At 38.4% G+C, this 20,278-nt stretch overlaps 2 protein-coding genes across 3 annotated transcripts in view; one reads left to right on the top strand and one right to left on the bottom strand.

Annotated features, from left to right (window-relative positions):
- LOC308261678 (serine/threonine-protein kinase Sgk3) overlaps nt 1-20,278 on the top strand; it is a gene marked incomplete at both ends in the record, with an annotated part of 71,305 nt that overhangs the window by 36,349 nt on the left and 14,678 nt on the right. Inside the window, 7 exons of one of the 2 annotated variants that reach the window (XM_080693751.1) lie at nt 3,540-3,597; nt 10,410-10,493; nt 10,595-10,726; nt 14,000-14,112; nt 14,199-14,235; nt 14,829-14,915; nt 17,895-17,990. In XM_080693751.1, coding sequence (XP_080549877.1) covers nt 3,540-3,597; nt 10,410-10,493; nt 10,595-10,726; nt 14,000-14,112; nt 14,199-14,235; nt 14,829-14,915; nt 17,895-17,990 — 607 coding nt within the window. The remainder of the gene's footprint in view (nt 1-3,539; nt 3,598-10,409; nt 10,494-10,594; nt 10,727-13,999; nt 14,113-14,198; nt 14,236-14,828; nt 14,916-17,894; nt 17,991-20,278) is intronic. The other variant, XM_080693750.1, reaches the window with a different exon arrangement.
- Nucleotides 3,741-4,546, bottom strand: LOC308262093 (large ribosomal subunit protein eL8; the record flags this gene model as incomplete). The annotated part of the gene is made up of 1 exon (XM_080694465.1): nt 3,741-4,546. The coding sequence occupies exon 1, from the start codon at nt 4,539-4,541 to the stop codon at nt 3,741-3,743; it is 801 nt and encodes a 266-aa protein (XP_080550591.1). The 5' UTR covers nt 4,542-4,546.

Genomic DNA, 20,278 nt, shown 5'->3' with positions numbered 1-20,278 from the left:
CTTCTATCTTTCCCTTGCTTTAATAGAGCCCTTCTAAAAGACTTTTTTTTTAAACTCACAGATTGTTAATTGGTTTATGGTGTCTTGCCATCGTCACTTTTATGGTTTTATTTTTGTGTGTGTGTGGAAAATCAGCTGACCACATTTCCCAAGGGACCACAGTTTTGTGGAATATTAAGGAAATAGTAAAGCATCTTTCTAGGCCTAATTGCTATTTGCCTGGTCCTCAGTGTTGTTGAGGCACCCTAGTTGTTGGCCAGCTTGCTTCAGAAGAGTCAAGGTGGACATTAGCATACTAAAGGGTGTTAAGCTTTGTTTATCTAGTTTCCCTGTATTTCCTTATTTGAGCACAAGAATAACGTTTTGAGGAATCCAGTCTGATGATGAACAAGACTAAAGGTGGCAATATAGACTTCACTTGAGTGTCAACTCTAGCAGTTCAGTGAAAGTGAATGCCTAGAATATTCAGTACAAAGGATCCAAGGCTGCTGCTTGACTCAGGTTAAGGGGTATCCAGATAATTAGTGACATCTGCTCTGGATTGAAGGAAGAATATAGTGTTGCCATCCTTACTTGTAATTAGCTTACAGGCTTACTGGATTAATTCTAAAATATTCTTTTATCCCAGGACACATGCTTTCCCTACCCTTTTGTTCTACCTGAGACTGAATACAGAGATGGGAGAAGTGCTCCAGGGATTGTGTCCTGGAACATTTCAGAGCTTGAGGTCAGGGGAGAACTGGTAACTGAGACAGAGAGAGAACAGTCAGTAAGATAAGAGAAAAATCAGATATATGATATCCTAACATCAGGAGAAGAAAGTATCTCATAAAAAAGGAGTAATTGCCAGGCATGGTGGCACATGCTTTTAATCCCAGTACTTGGTGGCTGAGATAGGAGGATCACGCAGGTTGGAAGACAGCCTCAGCTATTTAGCGAGGCTCTCAGCATCTTAGTGAGACCCTGTTTCCAAATAAAATATAAAATAGATCTGGAAATGTAGCCCAGAGATAGAAAGCCCCTGGGTCCCATCCCAGTACCACAAAAAAAAAAAAAAAAGAAAGGAAGAAAGAAAGAAAGAAAAAAGAAAAGGGAGTAATTAACTCTGTTAACATTGCTGATAGGACAGTGAAGAGGAAGATTGAAAATTGGTCACTGAATTTGATATGTCATTGGTGACCTCTGTGAGCAGTTTCTATGGTATGGGTGTAAGACCTTGATAGGAAAGGGTTTACAAGAGAACTGGAGAGGGCAGCAATACAAATTGTGACTTTAGAACACTTACTGGGGTAATTTTGCTGCAAAGGAAAGCAACAAATTGGGATAGAAGAGGAAATTTGGTTTTGAGCATTCTTTTCTGTCATTTCATAACATTGAACTCAACACTTGTGCCACAAAATGGAAATTTGCTTTCAGTTAGAGTTCATCACCAACAACTAACCTTGTGGCCTTAACATATTTGCTGTTGGAAGGATTTGCATGTTTTTTCACTGTTGCTTTTGTTTAAATAAGTATTTCAGTATCTCAGCATATCATTAAAGAACAAAGTAGTCCAAAGAGCAGGTTTCTAAAGAAGAAAAACATCTAAATTTAGTTAAGTATTTGTCTCACTAAATCTTACCTGTTATTATTTAACCTAGTCTTAGCCTTACTCTTATATGCAAATTGATTTTTTTTTTTTTGGTGGTACTGGGGATGGAACCCTTCTACCTCCAGGCTACACTCCCAGACCTGTTTTATATTTTATTTGGAAACAAGGTCCCTTAAACCAGCAAAGCTGGCATCGAACCTGAGTGATCCTTTTGTCTTCACCTCCCAAGCGCAGGGATTACAAGCGTGCACCACCACGCCCAGCTAAATTGATTTTTTTTTTTATAATCAGTTTGTGGAAATGTCAGATTTAAATGGAGTCATTCCTCTCTGTCTAGTACAACTTAAAAATTCAGACTGTCTTGAAGAAAACAAATCTAAGCTCAACCTTCTGCTATTCTCTGTGTTCATCCACATATAGCCATTGCTGTTTCTATCTGATGATAGGTTAAAATAAATCAAAGTACAATCTTATTATTCTTTCTGTCTTTTCAGTTCCTAACTTTCCTAGCTTGCCATTCCATGAGAATAAGCCAATATATTTACCTTTTATGTAGAATAAGTGATTTATGTGTATAAAACCACAATACTTTTTTCTCCACCAGAAAGTTTTATTATCTTTGCTGAGTCTTGGTGTTGCAACTAGTAATTTATCTTTTGAGAGGAATTACAAGATACTCAATAGTTATTGGGATGTATCACTGATTTACAGTTATTCAGTTTCTCACTAACAGTATTGGTATTGTTTATGATTAGTAAAATCATAGAAGCTACTTTGAGTTCAAAACTGTATATACAGATAAATATCTGCTTAGATATATATGTCTCCATCTTTTTTCTGAAAGAGAATAATATTGAAGTATCACTTGAGCAGAACTTAATGAGACTTAGTTATAAAATACTTTACATAACCAGAAATTAGATATTATTACTCTGATAAAATAAAAAATGAGATACTATCATTGTGAAAGCTGAAATCATGTTTAAGTATTCTGTACCTAATATTTGCTTATTAAATAATGAAGTGCTAGGAAATGCTTAAAAGTTAACATCTGCCAGCTATAGTGGTGCACACCTGTGATCCCAGTATTTGGGAAGCTGAGACAGCAGGATCACAGGTTCAAGGCCAGCTTTAGCAACTTATTGAGACCCTGTTTAAAAATAAAAAGAACTTGGGGTATAGCTCAGAGGTAGAATACCTCTGGGTTCAATCCCCAGTTTCAAAAATAAATTAGGAGCCAGGCGTGGTGGCACACGCTTGAAATCCCTGCACTTGGGAGTTGAAGACAGGAGGATCGTGCAGGTTCGAAGCCAGTCACACTGGCTTTAAGGGACCCTGTTTCCAAATAAAAATAGAAAATAGGTCTGGGAGTGTAGCCCGGAGGTAGAAGGGTTTCCAGGAACCCCTGTACCACCAAAAAATAAAAAAATAAAAAAAAATAAATTAACCAGGCATGGTGGCACACACTTGTAATCCAAGCATTCGGGAGGCTGAGACTAGAGGATTGTGGTTTGCAGACAGCCTCAGCTACTTAGTGAGACCCTGCTTCAAAATAAATAAAGAATAAAAAGTAGGGCAGGGGAGGCCGGGCATGGTGGTACACACTTAAAATCTCAGCACTTGGGAGTCTGAGACAGGAGGATTGCGCTGATTCGAAGCCAGCTTCAACTATTTAGTGAGGCTCTCAGCAACTTAGTGAGACCCTGTTTCCAAATAAAATATAAAAATAGGTCTGGGGATGTAGCCTGGAGGTAGAAAGCCCCTGGGTTCCATCCCAGTACCACCAAAAAAGAAAAAAATAATAAGGGCAGGGGTTATAGGCTCAGAGGTAGAATGCCCCTGGGTTCCATCCCCAGACCCAAACAAATTAATTAATTAATTAATTAATAAGAGCTAACATCTTCCCAATTTCTATGAGGCTAATTCTTGTCATTCTTACTTATTTCAGTGCTAAACCAACTGACTTTGATTTTTTAAAAGTTATTGGAAAAGGCAGCTTTGGCAAGGTAAGAGTGTATTTTCTCTTTCAGTGAATAAATACTTAAGGAATTCAAGCTTTATATGTATGACCATAGGACTTTTTTTTTTTTTTTTTTTGAAGTACAATGTTTTTTAATTATTTTTATGTACAGAAAACGATAGTGTACATTTAGCCCAGTTTGGTGGCAAGCTCTTTAGCCTTTGCCTTTTCCAGCTTGGCAATGCGAGCCACAGATTTCGGACCCAGGACGTTGCCTCCCCAGTGACGGCGGATCTCATCGTATCTGTCGTTATAGTTGGTCCTGATAGCTTCCACCAGCTTGGCCAGGGCTCCTTTATCTTCCGAGTTAACCTGTGTGAAGGCAACAGTGGTGCACGTCTTCCTGTGGACCAGGCGCCCCAGCCTCGCCTTCCCCTTGATGATGCAGTAGGGGACCCCCATCTTGCGGCACAGGGCAGGCAGGAAGACAACCAGCTCGATGGGGTCCACGTCATGTGCGATCACCACCAGCTGCGCCTTCTTGTTCTCCACCAAGGTGGTGACAGTGTTGACACCTGCTCGGAGGACTGGTGGCCTCTTGGTGGGGACGTCCCCTTTGCCGGCAGCTTTCTTCTCAGCCCGAGCCAACAGCCGCTGCTTCTTCTCCTGCTTGGTCTCGGGTCTGTACTTATGGGCAAGCTTGAGCAGCTGGGTAGCTGTTTGGCGGTCCAAGGCCTGGGTGAACTGGTTGATTGCCGGAGGCACCTTGAGCCGCTTGTAGAGTATAGCCCTCTGTCGCTGCAGCCGGATGTAGCGGGGCCATTTGACAAAGCGGGTGAGGTCCCTCTTGGGCTGGATGTCCTGTCCAATGCCGAAGTTCTTGGGCCTTTTCTCGAACAGCGGGTTCACCACCTTCTTGGCCTCCTGCTTCTTCACGACCGCAGGGGCCGGGGCCACCTTCTTCCCCTTGGCCTTCTTTCCTTTCGGCATCTTGGGCGGCTGCAGCCCCATAGGACTTTTTTTAAAAAAATGCAGAGCCGGGCATAGTGGCGCATGCTTGTAATCCCATCACTTGGGAGGCTGAGATAGGAGGATCGCAGAGGTTCGAAGCCAGCCTCAGCTACTTAGTGGGACTCTCAGAAACTTAGTGAGACCCTGTTTCCAAATAAAGTATAAAATAGGTTTGGGAGTATAGTCCGGATGTAGAAAGCCTCTGGGTTCCATCCCCAGTACCACCAAAATAAATAAATAAATAATAAAATAAAAAATAAATACAGAATATGAAGCTAGAATTTGTTCCCAAGCTAGGCATGGTGGTACCTGTAATCCCAGTACTTTAGAGGCTGAGCCAGGAGGATCACAGGTTCAGGGCCAGCCTCAGCATCCTAGCAAGACTCAGCAACCTAGCAAGACCCTCTTTCAAAACAAAATATAAAAAGGTCTTCAGGTATAACTCAGAGGGAGAATGCCCCTGGGCTCAGTCCCCAGCACAAGGAAGGAGGGAAGGAAGGAGGGATGGAGGAAGAAATTCTGACCATACAATTAAACCCACATATGTTTATGTATTCACCAAATGCATATTGACACACCTGCTATCTGATGGGTATTTTGTTAATATATAAAGCAACAAAGTTAGATGGATCCTACTTTCAAAATGTTTATAGTCTATTAGAATGCTAAAGATAGTCTGTCATTAAAAACAAATCATTTACCTGGCTTGGTGTTACATAACTATAATCCCAGTATTTGGCCAGTTCAAGGCCAGCCTCAGCAATTTAGTGAGACCCTGTTTCAAAATAAAAAAAGAAAAGAAAGAAGGCTGGAGGTGTAGCTCAGATGCAGAACATCCCTGGGTTTCATCCCCAGTAACCTTCCCCTCCACCCCCCCCCCACAAGCATTAGCCAGATATAGCACACATCTGTAATCCTAGGTACTTGGGAGGATAAATGGGAGGATCACTAGTCCGAGGCCAGCCTGGGCAACATAGTGAGACCCCATCTCAACAGCACAAAAGCATTGTCTTTTGGGAACTTCATGCTTAGATCTAGAGTCCAACAGGAATTTGTTCTTGTACATAATGTGAAGTGTAGGTTCATTTCATTACATGTGCATATTTATCCTATGGAATTTATAGAAAGATTTACATGTACAGATATGGTTTTAGATTTTATGGTTTATATTTCTTTTCTTTAATTTTTTTTCTGCAGTAATGGGAATGAAAGCCAGGGGCATTCTACCTCCTAGCTACACCCCCAGCCCTATTTTTATTTATTTATTTTGCAGGTCTGGGAATGGAACCCAGGGCATTCAACCTCTGAGCTACATCCCCTGCCCTATTTTTTATTCTTTGTTTTTGAAACAGCGTTTCATTAAGTTGCGGAGGGCCTCACTAAGTAACTAGGCTGTCTGCAAACCACAGTTTCAGCCTCCTGAATGCTGGGGTCACAAGCATGTGCCACCACACACAGCTATTCTTTATTTTTGAAACAGGGTCTCACTAAGTTGCTGAGAGCCTCACTAAGTTGCTGAGGCTGACCATCAATCTGCGATCCCCTGTCTCAGCCTCCCAAGTACTAGGATTATAAGCATGCGCTGCCATGCCCAGCTTTATGGTTTCTGTTTCTTTGTCTGGATTTTATATTTTGTTCTATTCGTTTATGCTGGCACCAATGCCAAATATTATCTTAGCAACTGTAGCTGGTATACAGCAGAACAAGTCTTTACTCCTTCTTCAAATGACTGGTCTTAGCCGGGCAGAGAGAGGGAGAGAGGAAGAGAGAGGGAGAGGGAGAGGGAGGGAGAGAGAGGGAGGGAGGGAGGGAGGGAGGGAGGGAGGGAGGGAGGGAGGGAGGGAAGGAGACTGACTGGACTGACTGGTCTTAAACATTTGCCTATCTATATGAATTCTTTGTCAATGTATGCAAAAATTCTGTTGAAATTTGATTGGGATTACATTGAATCTATGGATTAATCTTTCAAGAACTAGCATTTTTATAATACTGAGTCTTCTAGTCTATGACCGTGGTATAACCTTTTGTTAATTTTAGCTGATTTTTTATTTTTATCAGTATTTTAGAGTATCCTGTATAGAATTTTTGTACATATAGTTCACATCTAGATTTTACCTAGATTTACATATAGGTATTTCTTTATTGTGCAGTTGAAAACCAGTGTTGATTAATGAAGCTGAATGTATGCATTATCTATGAAACATTGGTTTTTCTCTTAGCTAGCTATTCAGCAGAAATGCATATATATACCCTAGGAAATGTTTATACAGGATGTTCATAGAATCATTATTCATAGGCTAATATCAATGAGAAGTGAAAACATTATAGTAGTTGATATTCTTTTGTGGGGTTTTTTGGTTTTTGTTTGTTTGTGTTTTTTCTTTTTCTTTTTTTTTTTTTTTTTTTGGTTTTTGCAGTACTGGGTATTGAACCCAGAAGCATTCTATCTCTGAGCTACACCCCCTGCCCAATTTTTTATTCTTTATTTTGATAAAAGGGTCTCACTGAGTTGCAGAGGGCCTCACTAAGTAGCTGAGGCTGTCTGCGAACTACGATCCTCCTGTCTCAGCCTCCTAAATGCTGGGATTACAAGCGTGCGCCACCATGCCCAGCTTTTATTCTTTATTTTGAAACAGAGTCTCACTAAGTTGCTGAGACTGGCTGAGAACCATTGGTCCTCCTGTCTCAGCCTCCCAAGTACTAGGATTACAAGCTTGCGCCATCATGCCCAGATGTAGTAGTAGATTTTATGCACAGCAATGAAAACTATGCTTCATGCCACACCATGAATAAATATTACATAAATTAGAGTGAAAGAAGTGAGAGGCAGCTTAATCTACCTGATTCCAATTACATAAAATCAGAAGAAGGGCAGAACATTGCAAATTGAGACAGTGGTAATTAACTTTGAGGAGGAGAGAAATACCTCATGACTGAGATGGGACAAAAAGGAGGCTTCAGATTACTGGCATGTTTTTATTTGACCTAGATAGTAGTTACTAGAATGGACCTAAATAGGTATGTTCAGTTTGTAGTAATTTATTGAGTTGCAGTGATTCATGAGTTTTTCCATATGTATACTGTGGTTAATTAAAAAATGAAATATCTTGTAAAATGATGAGAAATCAACAAAATGCAACAAAACAAAGAAAAACATGACACAAAAAGGAGGAAAAACAAGTGAAAATTCATAGTCTGGCTGAAAAACAGAAAAAGATAATAAATTTAAAATGGTGGCCTAACATTTACTCCAACCTCTCTCAATCTTGGTTCCCCTTTGGGTTTACCTGCCTGCTTCCTGAGCCTTTGTCTGTCCTGTAAATTGTCCAGTCTACTGAAAATGGCCTGAAGTGAATCAGCACCTTCTCGTTGCCACAGTCACTGAAGTATTTTTAAGAATATACTTGAAGAAGAACCAAAGAATAGGAGAAGGAAAGGTCAGGCAGGAGGGAGTTGTTAAGAAAAGGAAAAACATATAAGAAATAAGGAACATTCAACAAAGTCAAATGCCATAGAGAACAAAAGAATGAGAAATGAGAGACATGCAGTGAGCAGAGAGGATATTTAACAGATTATTTCATAGAACAGTTTTAGACTTACAGAAAAATTAGGCAGAAAACTCCAGGACCCCCCCCACACACACACAAACACACACACACACACACACACACACACACACACACACAGTTTGCCTTATATTTTACATTAGTGTGGTACATTTGTCACAATATTTATAGCTGTGGTGGCGCATGCTTGTAATCCTCGCGCTTGGGAGGCGGAGACAGGAGGATCGCGCAGGTTCAAAGCCAGCCCCGCTGGCTTAAGAGACCCTGTTTCCAAATAAAAATATAAAATAGGTCTGGAAGTGTAGCCCGGAGGTAGAAGGGTTTCCAGGAACCCCAGTACCACCAAATATATATATTTATATATTATAGAAGTTCATAGTTGATTGAGATTTCCTTGGTTCTTATCCTGTGGCCTTCTGTTCCAGGATCCCATCCAGAACACCACATTACATTTAGTTGTCATGTCTCTACAGGCTTGTCTGGGTTGTGACAATTTCTCAGATTTTTCTTGTTTTTGATGGCCTTGACATCTTGAATAGTACTGGGCAAGTATATTATAGGATACCCATCTATTAGGCTTCCTGTTTTTCAGTTGTTAAGATTGAGGTTATAGGTTTGGGCAGGAAGACCACAAAGGTACTAGAAATGAATTGCAGCAGTGTCACTAGTTGCTATGTCAGATCATCTCAAAAAACTTTGGACGTGTTATTTAATAGCTATCATCGCGCTGGGGAATAACTCAGTTGTAGAGCACTTGTCTAGCATGTGCAGAGCCCTAGGTTCTATCTCCAGCATGCACGTGCACACACACATGCACACTAGTTACATAATTTAACTTGCAAGTGGTCTCAAATCCTTTATAATTATAGTCATATCTCACCTAAGAATGAGAACATGTTCCATTATATTCTTAAGCAATTTTGTTATTGTGTGAACATCACAGTGTTCATCATATAAACCTAGATGGTATAGCCTGCAATATACCTAGGCTATATCTTTAATATACTGTTGTATATGTGGTCTATCATTGACTAAAACATAATTATGCAGTGCATGACTACATTTTCAAAAGTTTGAGTATGTCTTTCTTTTTTCTGGAGTATGAACCTCTAGGAATCTTCAGATTCCTAAGTGTCTGCATGCAACCTAGCCTGTTGGAAACTCAGCTGTACTTGATGCTTCTTTCTCTGACCTCTTCTGAATTAAAAAAAAAAACCACAAGAGGAACAAAAATATAAAACAATACATTTTTTTCTTTGTGATAGTAGGGATTGAACCCAGGGGCATTCTACCTCTGAGTTTCACACCCAGCCCTATTTTTTATTCTTTATTTGAAACAGGGTCTCACTAAGTTGTGGGGGCCTCACTAAGTAGCTGAGGCTAGCCGCAAACTTGCGATCCTCCTATCTCAGCCTCTCAAGTACTGGGATTACAAACATGCACCATCATGCCCAGCTAAAACAATACATTTTTGATCACCTAAAATCATTTTCTGCTACCTTTTTTTATAGTCACAAAGTTATAGCTTGCGTATTTTCTAAGGGCACTCTGGACACACACAAACACACACACACACACACACACACACACACACACACACACACTCCTCAGCAAGTTAGATTCCGGCACTTAAATTTAGTAAAAATCTCATTATCAAGCTGGGCGTGATGGCGCACACTTGTAATCACAACATTTGGGAAGCCGAGACAGGAAGATCATGGTTGGCAGACAGCCTCAGCTACTTAGTGAGGCCCTTTGCATCTCAGTGAGACCCTGTTTCAAAAGAATAGAAAATGGGGCTGAGGGTGTGGCTCAGAGGTAGAATGCCCCTGGGTTCCACCCCCAGTACCAAATGGTACTTGGATAATCAATATGCTTTTTGTTTTATTGAAAAAATTAGAAAAAAAATGGAATGATAGAAATTAATTTAGCACTACTGAACAAAAACATTACGTAGGTCCCTTGTGTACTTAATTTTGGGGGGCAGGGATGATACTGGGAATTGAACACAAGAGCAGTCTACCTCTGAGCTGTACACCCTCACCCGCAGCCCTTTATGTGTTTGTTTTGAAACAGTCTCACCAGGTTCTTGAGAGTCTCTCTAGGTTGCTGATGCTATCTTTGAACCTGTGGTCCTCCTATCTTAGCCGCCATGGTTTATAGGTCTGCACCACCATATACTTACTTTTTACAAAATTTAAGAAAAATTGGTTTTTTGATAAAGGAATTATTTTCATTAAAACACTGAAACTTCTAATATTTTGCATAATCTTTTTAACAGGTTCTTCTTGCAAAACGGAAACTGGATGGAAAGTTTTATGCTGTCAAAGTGTTACAAAAAAAAATAGTTCTTAACAGAAAAGAGGTAAAATAAAATAATCCATGTTTCTCCTGGGCCTATTCTCTTAATTAACAGGATTGTTTTTCTGGTGTATAATACAAGTTTATCCTTTGCCTTTTTTCCAGCAAAAACATATTATGGCCGAACGTAATGTACTTTTGAAAAATGTGAAGCATCCGTTTTTGGTTGGATTACATTATTCTTTCCAAACAACTGAGAAACTTTATTTTGTTTTGGATTTTGTCAATGGAGGGGAGGTAAATTTTACAATTAGTTTTCTAATACTGCTAATGTTTAAAAGAATAGTAAGAGATAAAAAAAAATCCTTGTAAGTTTAAATTGACTTTCAGTGGCTATTTGTTTAGTAAAACCTATTTTAGTGACTAATTACAACACAAAAAAGCATTAACACAGGGCTCTTAAGCATGTGTTATGATGATGATTCATAAAAGAACCTTGATATGAAGTTACAGACTTCATGGATAAATTCATCACTAAGCTGTATTCAAGTATGTTCTACTGAAATATTAGAATAAAACATAGCATGTAATATAGGTAGTGATTGTTTCATCATTTCAGTATCACTCCACTTTGTCATTTTCATTTGTTTCAGTTTGCTTGTTGTAGTGGGGATTGAACCCAAGGGCATTCTACCTTCAAGCCACACCCCCAGCCTTTAAAAAAAAAAAAAAAACAGGATCTCAGTAAGTTGCTGAGAGTCTCAGTATGTTGCTGAGGCTCCTGAGAGATCTCCTGTCTCAGCCTCCCCAGTGGTGGGATTACAGGCCTGCACCACCACACCCAGCTCAGCCTATCCTTCTCAAAATTAAAAAAACCAGTGGGATCATAGAGCCTTGTGATGAAAAGTTCATGATGCCTCTTGTTGTGTCACCTTCTTTGCCATTCACAGTATGCTTCAATATTGTAAAAACTTGAGATCTACCTAAACAAAGGGTTTTTTTTGGGGGGGGGGCGGGTCTGGGGATGGAACCCAGGGGCATTCAACCTCTGAGCTACAACCCCTGCCCTATTTTTCATTCTTTATTTTGAAATAGGGTTTCAGTAAGTTGCAGAGGGCTTCACTAAGTAGCTGAGGCTGTCTGTGAATTGCTATCCTCCCATCTCAGCCTCCCGAATGCTGAGATTACAAGCGTGCACCACCATGCCCAGCTAAAGGATTTCTTAAAAATTATTTTTTTCTCAGTCTCCTTGTTTGTATTGATTAATAGTACTCCCCCAAACTCTGATTCAAAAGGATATTGAAATATACTTTGGGAAATATTACTATTGTGAGAATATAATAGTAATAGCTACTATGTGTCAAGTATTACTTATTGCCCAGCACTTTGGCCTTTTGTATAATTTCTTTATAACAATCTTATTAGATAAAACAAACCCAGGTACAGAGGAGCCAGGTGCCTTGTGGAAGTCCTGTTGTTAGTAGGTGGTGGAGGCAGGGGTTGAACTAGGGCTTCTGATTCCAGGTACTAAGCAGCTGACTGTTTCTGTTTCTCCACTTCTCAATCCTTATGTTTCTTCAGTTTGTTTGATCTTTGACCTGTGAATGTCTCTTAAAAAAAAATTCAACTGGCCAGGCGGGGACACGCTTGTAATCTCAGCATTTGAGAGGCAGAGACCAGAGGATTGTGGTTCCTGGACAGCTTCAGCTACTTAATGAGGCCCTTAGCAGCTCATTGAGACCCTGTTTCAAAAATAAAAGGATTAGGGAGAAAAGAGGAGCAAACAAGACAACCTAAAGGAGGAGAAAGGAGGGGAGAAGAGGAAAATCTCTAAAGCACACAATGTACTCAAACATATCGAAGTCAATCACTAAGCCAAGCAAGGGAGGGAGGGACGGGGAGGAAATGGGGTGGGATTTGGGTAGGGGTTAAATCAGCGATGAGTACATGTTTGTACACACAAGTTTTTTACCCCAATAAGTTGTATGAATATAATGCACCAATTAAAAAAAAAGAAAAAAGAAAGAAAAATAAAGAAAAATAAATAAAAGGATTAAAAAATAGGGCTGGGAGTGTAGCTCGGAGGTAAAATGCCCCTGAGTTCCATCCCTGGTACCGAAGGGGAAAAAAATTAATAGTTACTGTCATATCTTTATAAAGGAATCTTCTATCCCCCTCCCATCTCAGAGAAGAAAGGGCAAAACAAATTTTAGTACTACTGACTAGTAGTCAGTAGTTTAGTTCACTAAACTGTGGAATAAAGGAACTTGGAGGAAGACCTGTATCAACTCAGCAAAGCTGAAAGATGCTCAGACATACCTATTATGACTTCAAGGCAAGGTTATAAAAAAAGAATTTTTCAACTCCTTACATCTGTGATGAAAGTACCTTAAGACTCAGCATACAGGCAAAATTTTTAGTCCCCTAGGCACCCTGATTGAGGGATGTGGATGAGGTCACATTGTTGCCAGCTTGAAGGTTATTTTATGTTGTGTACCAAATACTAACCTATAATGAGAATTTACTGAGGGCTTTGCACTTTGTAGTTTATTTTACATTCATCATTTTAGTCATTCCTTACAACTCTTCAGATAATACTCATTTAACCTTTGTGTATACAAAGGAAATTAAGACTCTCTCTCCTCTCTCTCTTTCTCTCTCTCTCTCTGTGTGTATGTGTGTAACTAGGTATTTAGTTAAACCCAGGAACATTCTACCTCTGAATTATACTCCCAGCCCTCTTTTATTTTGAAACAGGGTCTCACTAGGTTGATAAGAATCTAACTACTTGCTGAGGCTATTCTCAAACCTGCAGTCCTCCTGTCTCAGCCTCCCCAGTACTAGGATTACAGGCCTCTGCCACCATGCCCCCCTTCGAGCCCACTTTTAAGTACTGTCTTGTGCCTTGGAAATGTTCATGTGAGACACCTAACTGCAGAAGAGTCCTACTGCAAGCTTTCTGCTTTATCTGTGGTTTCTTCATGCTGTTTTTGGACTTTGCTTCAGAGCCCTTTTTACACAGTGGCTGCTCATAAACTGATCGTTGGAAGTGGGAAAAGGTAGCTTGTCGTCTAAAAGAGGCACTTGGCTAAAATAATGAAAAACTGTTATCAACTAATTCAGAATCTTCTAAAAACTGTTTGAAGTAAACATGGATTATTAATATATGTTCTCCTAGCCACTAGTACTTTTTGTTTGTACTTCAATGAAAAAGCAGTCCACAAAGGCCCAGTGAGTTAATTACATGGCAATATCAAGGTTGTTGGTCTTCATTAATAATCTTTTCTAAAGTGATTGTCTGGAGAGTTGAGAACATTGCAAGACTGAGGATTGAGGGGTGCATGAAAGATGACTGAAGTTAGCTAGAATAAACAAAGATGCAAGATGGGAGACAGAATGAAATGATTGTTGGGTCAGAGACATGGAGAAAAGAGGGTCATAGCTCTGTGCTTTAGTACATTTTTATCTCATGTTCAAAGTACCAAAAACAGTGTTTACTATTGCATTTAGAGAATACATCTAATGCTGTGTGTGAGTGATCTTAACATTCCTCCCTTCCCAATCTTGCAGCTGTTTTTTCACTTACAAAGAGAACGGTCCTTTCCTGAGCACAGAGCGAGGTTTTATGCTGCTGAAATTGCCAGTGCATTGGGTTACTTGCACTCCATCAAAATAGTGTACAGGTAAATTGTTCAACAATTGCATATAAAAATATTGTTTTATTATTTTCTTTCAGGTGATACTCAAATTTTTTCTTTCCTTTTATTAGAGACTTGAAACCAGAAAATATTCTTTTAGATTCAATGGTAAGTATTTTCATTTTAAAATTTACTAGTTCTCAATTTTTTGATATGCATAATGGGGAAAATGTCATAAAAGGTTCTGTATCTTATTATTGCATTTATATATACTCTCAAAATGAAAAAATTAACAGAGACAGAGAACAGATTAGTGGTTGTAAGAGGGAAAGTTAAGGGGAGGGAGCTCAAAATACAGAGGTATGAGGTAGTTCTTCGTGATGGAATAGCTGTTTTGATTGTGCTGGGTGTTATATGAATCTACATGTACATTGCATAGAACTGCACACACAATCATGAGCATGCATCTTCAAATTAGTAAAACTAAATAATGTTCAAAATAGTGAAACTGAATAAAGTCAAAAGTCTAACAGTGCTGTACCAGTTTATCAATTTCCTGTTTGATATTGTGCTGCAGTGACAGAAGCAATCAGCACTGGGGAAGCTGGGTGAAGATATACAAGCTCTATGTGCTATTTTTGCAATTTTCTCTGGGCCTATAATTACTTCAAAATAAAAAAGGCCTTAAATTTGTCTGTAGAAATAAAATTGTCTACTTCTGTTCATGCATTGTTTTATCTTACTGCCCCTATATTTGTCAGGGACATGTTGTCTTAACAGACTTTGGACTCTGTAAAGAAGGGATTGCTATTTCTGATACCACTACAACATTTTGTGGGACACCAGAGGTAAGAACAGGTCTTGTCATTGATATAATCATTTATAAAATGTAAATATGAATCACATTTCATATGCAAAATTGAAATAAGTAGAATAAAAACTGTCATTTTTACCTTTTAGTTCAGCTGGAAATATTTGATAATCATCCCTCTGGACATTTAGAGTTTATTGATAATTGGTCTTTTTCACTGGTATTATAAGATATACCACAAGGTTCTTTTGAAAATCCAACAAGGTTATGCTTATTTGTTTTTAGAGTTAAAAGTTTACCTTAGACCACTTTTAGCACTTCATTATATTTATAGTCCTTTTTTTAAAAAAAAATCACAAACCAGTATTTATGAGACTGAGACAGGAGGCCCATAGATCAAGGATAGCCTCAGCAACTTACTGAACCCCTCAGCAACTTAGGCCTTGCTTCACAATAGCGCTGGAGGTTCAGCTCAGAGGTAGAATGTCTCTGAATTCAATCCCCAATACCACAAAAAAAAAAAAAATCACTAAGTGGTGAAAATGTCCTAAAATTTATTATGGTGATGACTGTACAATGCTATGAATATGTTGATAGCCCTTGAATTATATACTTTAAAGGGTGAATAGATTGGTTTGTGATTATCTTAATAAAGCTAATTTTTTAAAGCTAAAGCAAATATAGCAAAACATGATCATTGCCTATATCTGGTAGTTTTATTGAATTTTATTATATTTTTTGTATAAGGTGGGAATTTTGTGATAAAGTGTTTATTAAATGGAGGAAAATAAAGTAATGGATATAAAACAAAACAAATTTTTAAAAATCCACAAATCAGAATTTATTAACCAGGACATCCCATTCTCTAATCATTTTAGCCAGAAGGAAATACATATTTTTATTTGTGACAATAATTCTTTTGACTTATTTAAAAGCCTTGTTCTCACTTCACATATATATTTTGTTTATTTCAAACAATCCTAATGTCATTATCTTTATATAGCAATCTTGAGGGGCTGTGTAATATTTTTCATGATTATAGGATAATTGCAAATGCAGTGTTGAAAATGTAACCTAAGTTTTATCCTAGCACCTCAAAAAAAAGAAAAAATAAATACATGATAAAATAACTTACATTAATCATCTAATCAAGATCAGATATGTAGTTTAAAGTATCTATAAGTAATAATTATTTAACTTAAAGTGTATTTTTCCCTTTACTCACTAACTCTAGCTCTTATATATATTTGTAGCCATTCTATTTGGGTGAAGATATGAAGAAATTTTTGTGAATATAGAGTGAATTCAGTTAACAAAATCTTTTCTGAAGTTCTGTAGTTTTTAGAAAGGAAACATATGGAGTTTGTTTGGTACTAAAGATTGGACCCAGGGCATTCTACCTCTGAGCTGTACCCCTAACTTCTTATTTTTTATTTTGAAACAAGGTCTTTTTAAGTTGCTGAGGCTGGCCTGGAACCTACAATCTTCCTATCTCAGCCTTCCAAGTGCTGCGATTATAGGTGTATGGCACTCTACTCAGACATTTAATTTTATAAATAATCAGAAATTATTAACCCTTTTCATTTGTGTAACCACTTCTTTGGGTCACATAAAAAAACTTATGAAGAAATTATTTTCTTATATATATTTTATGTGAGAAGAAGGAGGTGCTGAGTCCAGTCCCCATTTTGAAATCTAAAATTTAAATTCTCCACCTTCTGTGTGTGAAACTGAGATGAGTTTATTAGACACCTGACAGTTTATTAGACACCTGACAACTTTTTCAAATATGTTTGAGAATTCCTACTGTAATTCTCTAATAGAAATGTAATTCAATTGTTTTTTTTTCTTTCACTGAAAAAAATAAAAAATGGATTCTAATTTCCACATTAAGATTTCTTTCTGGTTAGACATGGGGGCACATTCATATAATCCCACTCCTTGAGAGGCTAAGACAAGACCACAGATTCAAGACTAGCCTCAGCAATTTAGTGAGATCTTCAGCAACTTAGGGAGATCCTGTGTCAAAATAGAAATAAAAAGCCAGGCATGGTGGCGCATGTTTGTAATGCTAGCATTTGGGAGTTTAAAACAGGAGGATCACAGTTCGCGGACAGCCTCAGCTATTCAGTAAGGCAGCCTTTTGCAACCCAGTGAGACCCTTTTTCAAACTAAATAATAAAAAATAGGGCTGGGGGTGCAGTTCAGAGCCGGGTGTGGCAGAGCACTCTTGCAATCCCAGTACTTGGGAGGCTGAGACAAGAGGATTGTGAGTTGGTAGCCACCTCAGCTACTTAGGCCCTCCACAACTTAGTGAGACCCTGTTTTCAAAATAAAGAATAGAAAATAGGGCTGGGGGTGTAGCTCAGAGGCAGAATGCCCCTGGGTTCAATCCCCAGTACCACAAAAAAGAAAAGTCCCATACTGAAAAAAAAATTATTTCTTCCAAGGAAAAATATAGATTATGATAAGATCAACTTCTAAAATAAACTAATCTAGCCACTTGTGGTAAGGCATACCTATAATCCCAGCACTTGAGAGGCTGAGACAGGATTGCATGTTCAAAGCCAGCCTCAGCAACTTAGCAAGGTACTCAGCAACTTAGTGAGACTCCATTTCAAAATAAAATAGGGCTAACGGTGTAACTTAGAGGCAGAATGCCTCTGGGTTCAATCCTTAGTATCACCACAAAAAAAGGGAAAAATTTATTTGATGATAGACTACCCCAAATACTTACTCTGCTTACTCAGTAGTATAGTAGTATAGCTCTAGTGTTAACTGTCTTCTGTCTTAACTGTATCAGTTTCTAAGAGGATATGCTTTATTATATTTTGTAAAGTGTTCCAGTGGACACTGCCTGAGAACCACTGTTATAGAATGAGAACACCCAACCCACTGAAAATCTTGATATGTTTTTAGTGTGATATCATCACCTAAAATTTGTTGTTTGTCAGTTATTCCTGAATTTCATTGTAAGCTTTATTTAGTTGTTTTAATATTTCATTCTTTTCTACAGTACCTTGCACCTGAAGTAATAAGGAAGCAGCCCTATGACAACACTGTGGATTGGTGGTGCCTTGGTGCTGTTCTGTATGAAATGCTGTATGGGTTGGTATGTATTTTTCTTCTTTGATTTTTTTTGTCTAATGTATCATTGTTTATTTGGTACTTTTCTTGTTTAATAATCTCACAGACACTGTTAGATAATACTAACAGTATTATCTAACTATGAACCCAAAACCATATTAGAAATATGCAGAAAAGGAACAACATCTTGTGTAGTTACTAGTTTAAAAAATTAATATAATTATTTCTCTGTCATATGTGATCACTCCTTTAGAGGTGTTCTCATTCCACTGACACTTTTAGAAAGACACCTGGTTGTAACAAAATTACCTGCTTTCATTCATGGTATTCTAAGTATCATTTGCCTAGGGTCAAAACAATGGAAAGAAAGATTTTTGCATTTATCACCATATATTTTTGTATTTTAAAAGATAATGCCTTTTATTTTTTATGGAATTTAATTAATACACTGGTTCTCAGGTTTTTCATCACTGGAGGTTACCCTCTGTTCGTTTCCCTGAAGATCTCATGTCTTGAAGATTTTACTGAAAAAAAGGAATGTTTAGCACACAACTATAATCTCAGTACTTGGGAGGCTGAAACAAGAGGATCACAGGTTTGAGACAAGTCTCGGCAATTTAGGGAGACCCTCATCAACTTATGAGACTCTGTTTCAACATAAATAATAAAAGTATGAGCTGGGTATACAAATGCACACTTGTAATTCCAGTACTTGGCAGGCTGAGACAGGAGGATCACAGGTTCATGACCAGCCTCAGCTATTTAAGTGAGGCCTTCTACAACTTAGTGAGACCCTGCTTCAAAATAAAGAATAAAAAATAGGGCTGGGGGTATAGCTCAGAGGTAGAATGCCCCTGGGTTCCATCCCCAGTGTACACACACACACACACACACACACACACACACACACACACACACACACACACAGTGTGTAATCAATTCCTAGTACCAAAAGAAAAGAAAAAAAGGAATATTACTATATAACTAATTTGCTCTTTTTTTTATTGTGGTGCTAGGGATTGAACCTAGGAACATTCTACCTCCAAGCTACACCCCCAGCCTGATCTTTTATTTATTTACTTTTTATTTCTGGCAGTACTGGAGATGGAACTCAGGGGCATTCTACCTCCGAGCTACAGCCCCAGCCCTAGTCTTTATTCTTTATTTTGAAACAGGGTCTCACTGAGTTGCAAAGGGCCTCACTAAGTAGCTAAGGCTGTTTAACAGCAAACTGAACTGCAATCCTCCTGTCTCCGCCTCCCAAATGCTGGGATTACAGGTGTGCGCCACCATGCCCGGCTTATTTTTTATTTTGAAACAGGGTCTCACTCATTTGTGAGACTAAGTAGCTGAGACTAAGTAGCTGAGGCTGGCCAGGAACCCGGATCCTCCTGTCTCAGTCTCTGAAGTACTGAGATTACAAGCATGTGCTACCACACTCATCTTAATTTGCTCTATTTTTAGTAAGTAAAAACACAATAAAGACAGTCAGAACTTCTGATTAAAATAAGCAACATTAAGCCGGGTTTGGTGGCGCACGCTTGCAATCCCAGCATTTGGGAGGCTGAGACTGGAGGATCGCAGTTCGTGGACAGCCTCAGCTACTTAGTGAGGCTCTCTGTAACTCAGTGAGACCCTGTTTCAAAATAAACAATAAAAAATTGGGTAGGGGATATAGCTCGGAGGTCAAATGCCTCTGGGTCCCATCCCCAGACCTGCAAAAAAATAAAAAATTAAAAAAATGAGCAACATTATATTTCTAAATTGAAAGAGTATTGCTTCAACCCAAAGCAAACAATTTAGGCAGTTTACATACCTTTATGTGAGTAAGTTACTGCTTTAGGCTTTTTGAAATATTTAGAAATTTAGTTATATTAGAATATTTAGATGTTCTAGATATTCTAATATTTAGAATATTTAAATATTCTAGAATTTAGAAGGGTGTTTCTAGAGATACCCTTCATAAGCTTCCTGCTGGTAACCATGCACTAGTCCCAGATTATAAATGCTACCATCAGCTGAGACCTGAGCTTGTATGTGTTTGTTTGTTTCTTTCTTTTTCTGTAAACTGTGAAGCTCTCATGGAGTTTAGCACAGTGAGAAACATCTTAGAGTATTTGTTTCATATCACTCTTTTCTTAAACTGGGCCTAGGGACATTCTGAGCTACACCATCAGCTCTTTTTGTTTTTGTTGTTGTTGTTGTTTTGCTTTTTACTTTTAAACTGAGTCTCGCTAAGTTGCTGATGCTGAACTTGACCTTTCAATCCTCCTGTCTGAGCCTTCCAAGTACTGGGATTACAGGCATGCACCA

The sequence above is a fragment of the Muscardinus avellanarius genome (genome assembly GCF_963383645.1).
Source record: "Muscardinus avellanarius genome assembly, chromosome: 4".
NCBI classification, from domain to species: Eukaryota; Metazoa; Chordata; class Mammalia; order Rodentia; family Gliridae; genus Muscardinus; species Muscardinus avellanarius.
The sequence above is the reverse complement of the archived record's forward strand: the minus strand, read 5'-3'. Positions and strand labels throughout refer to the sequence as shown.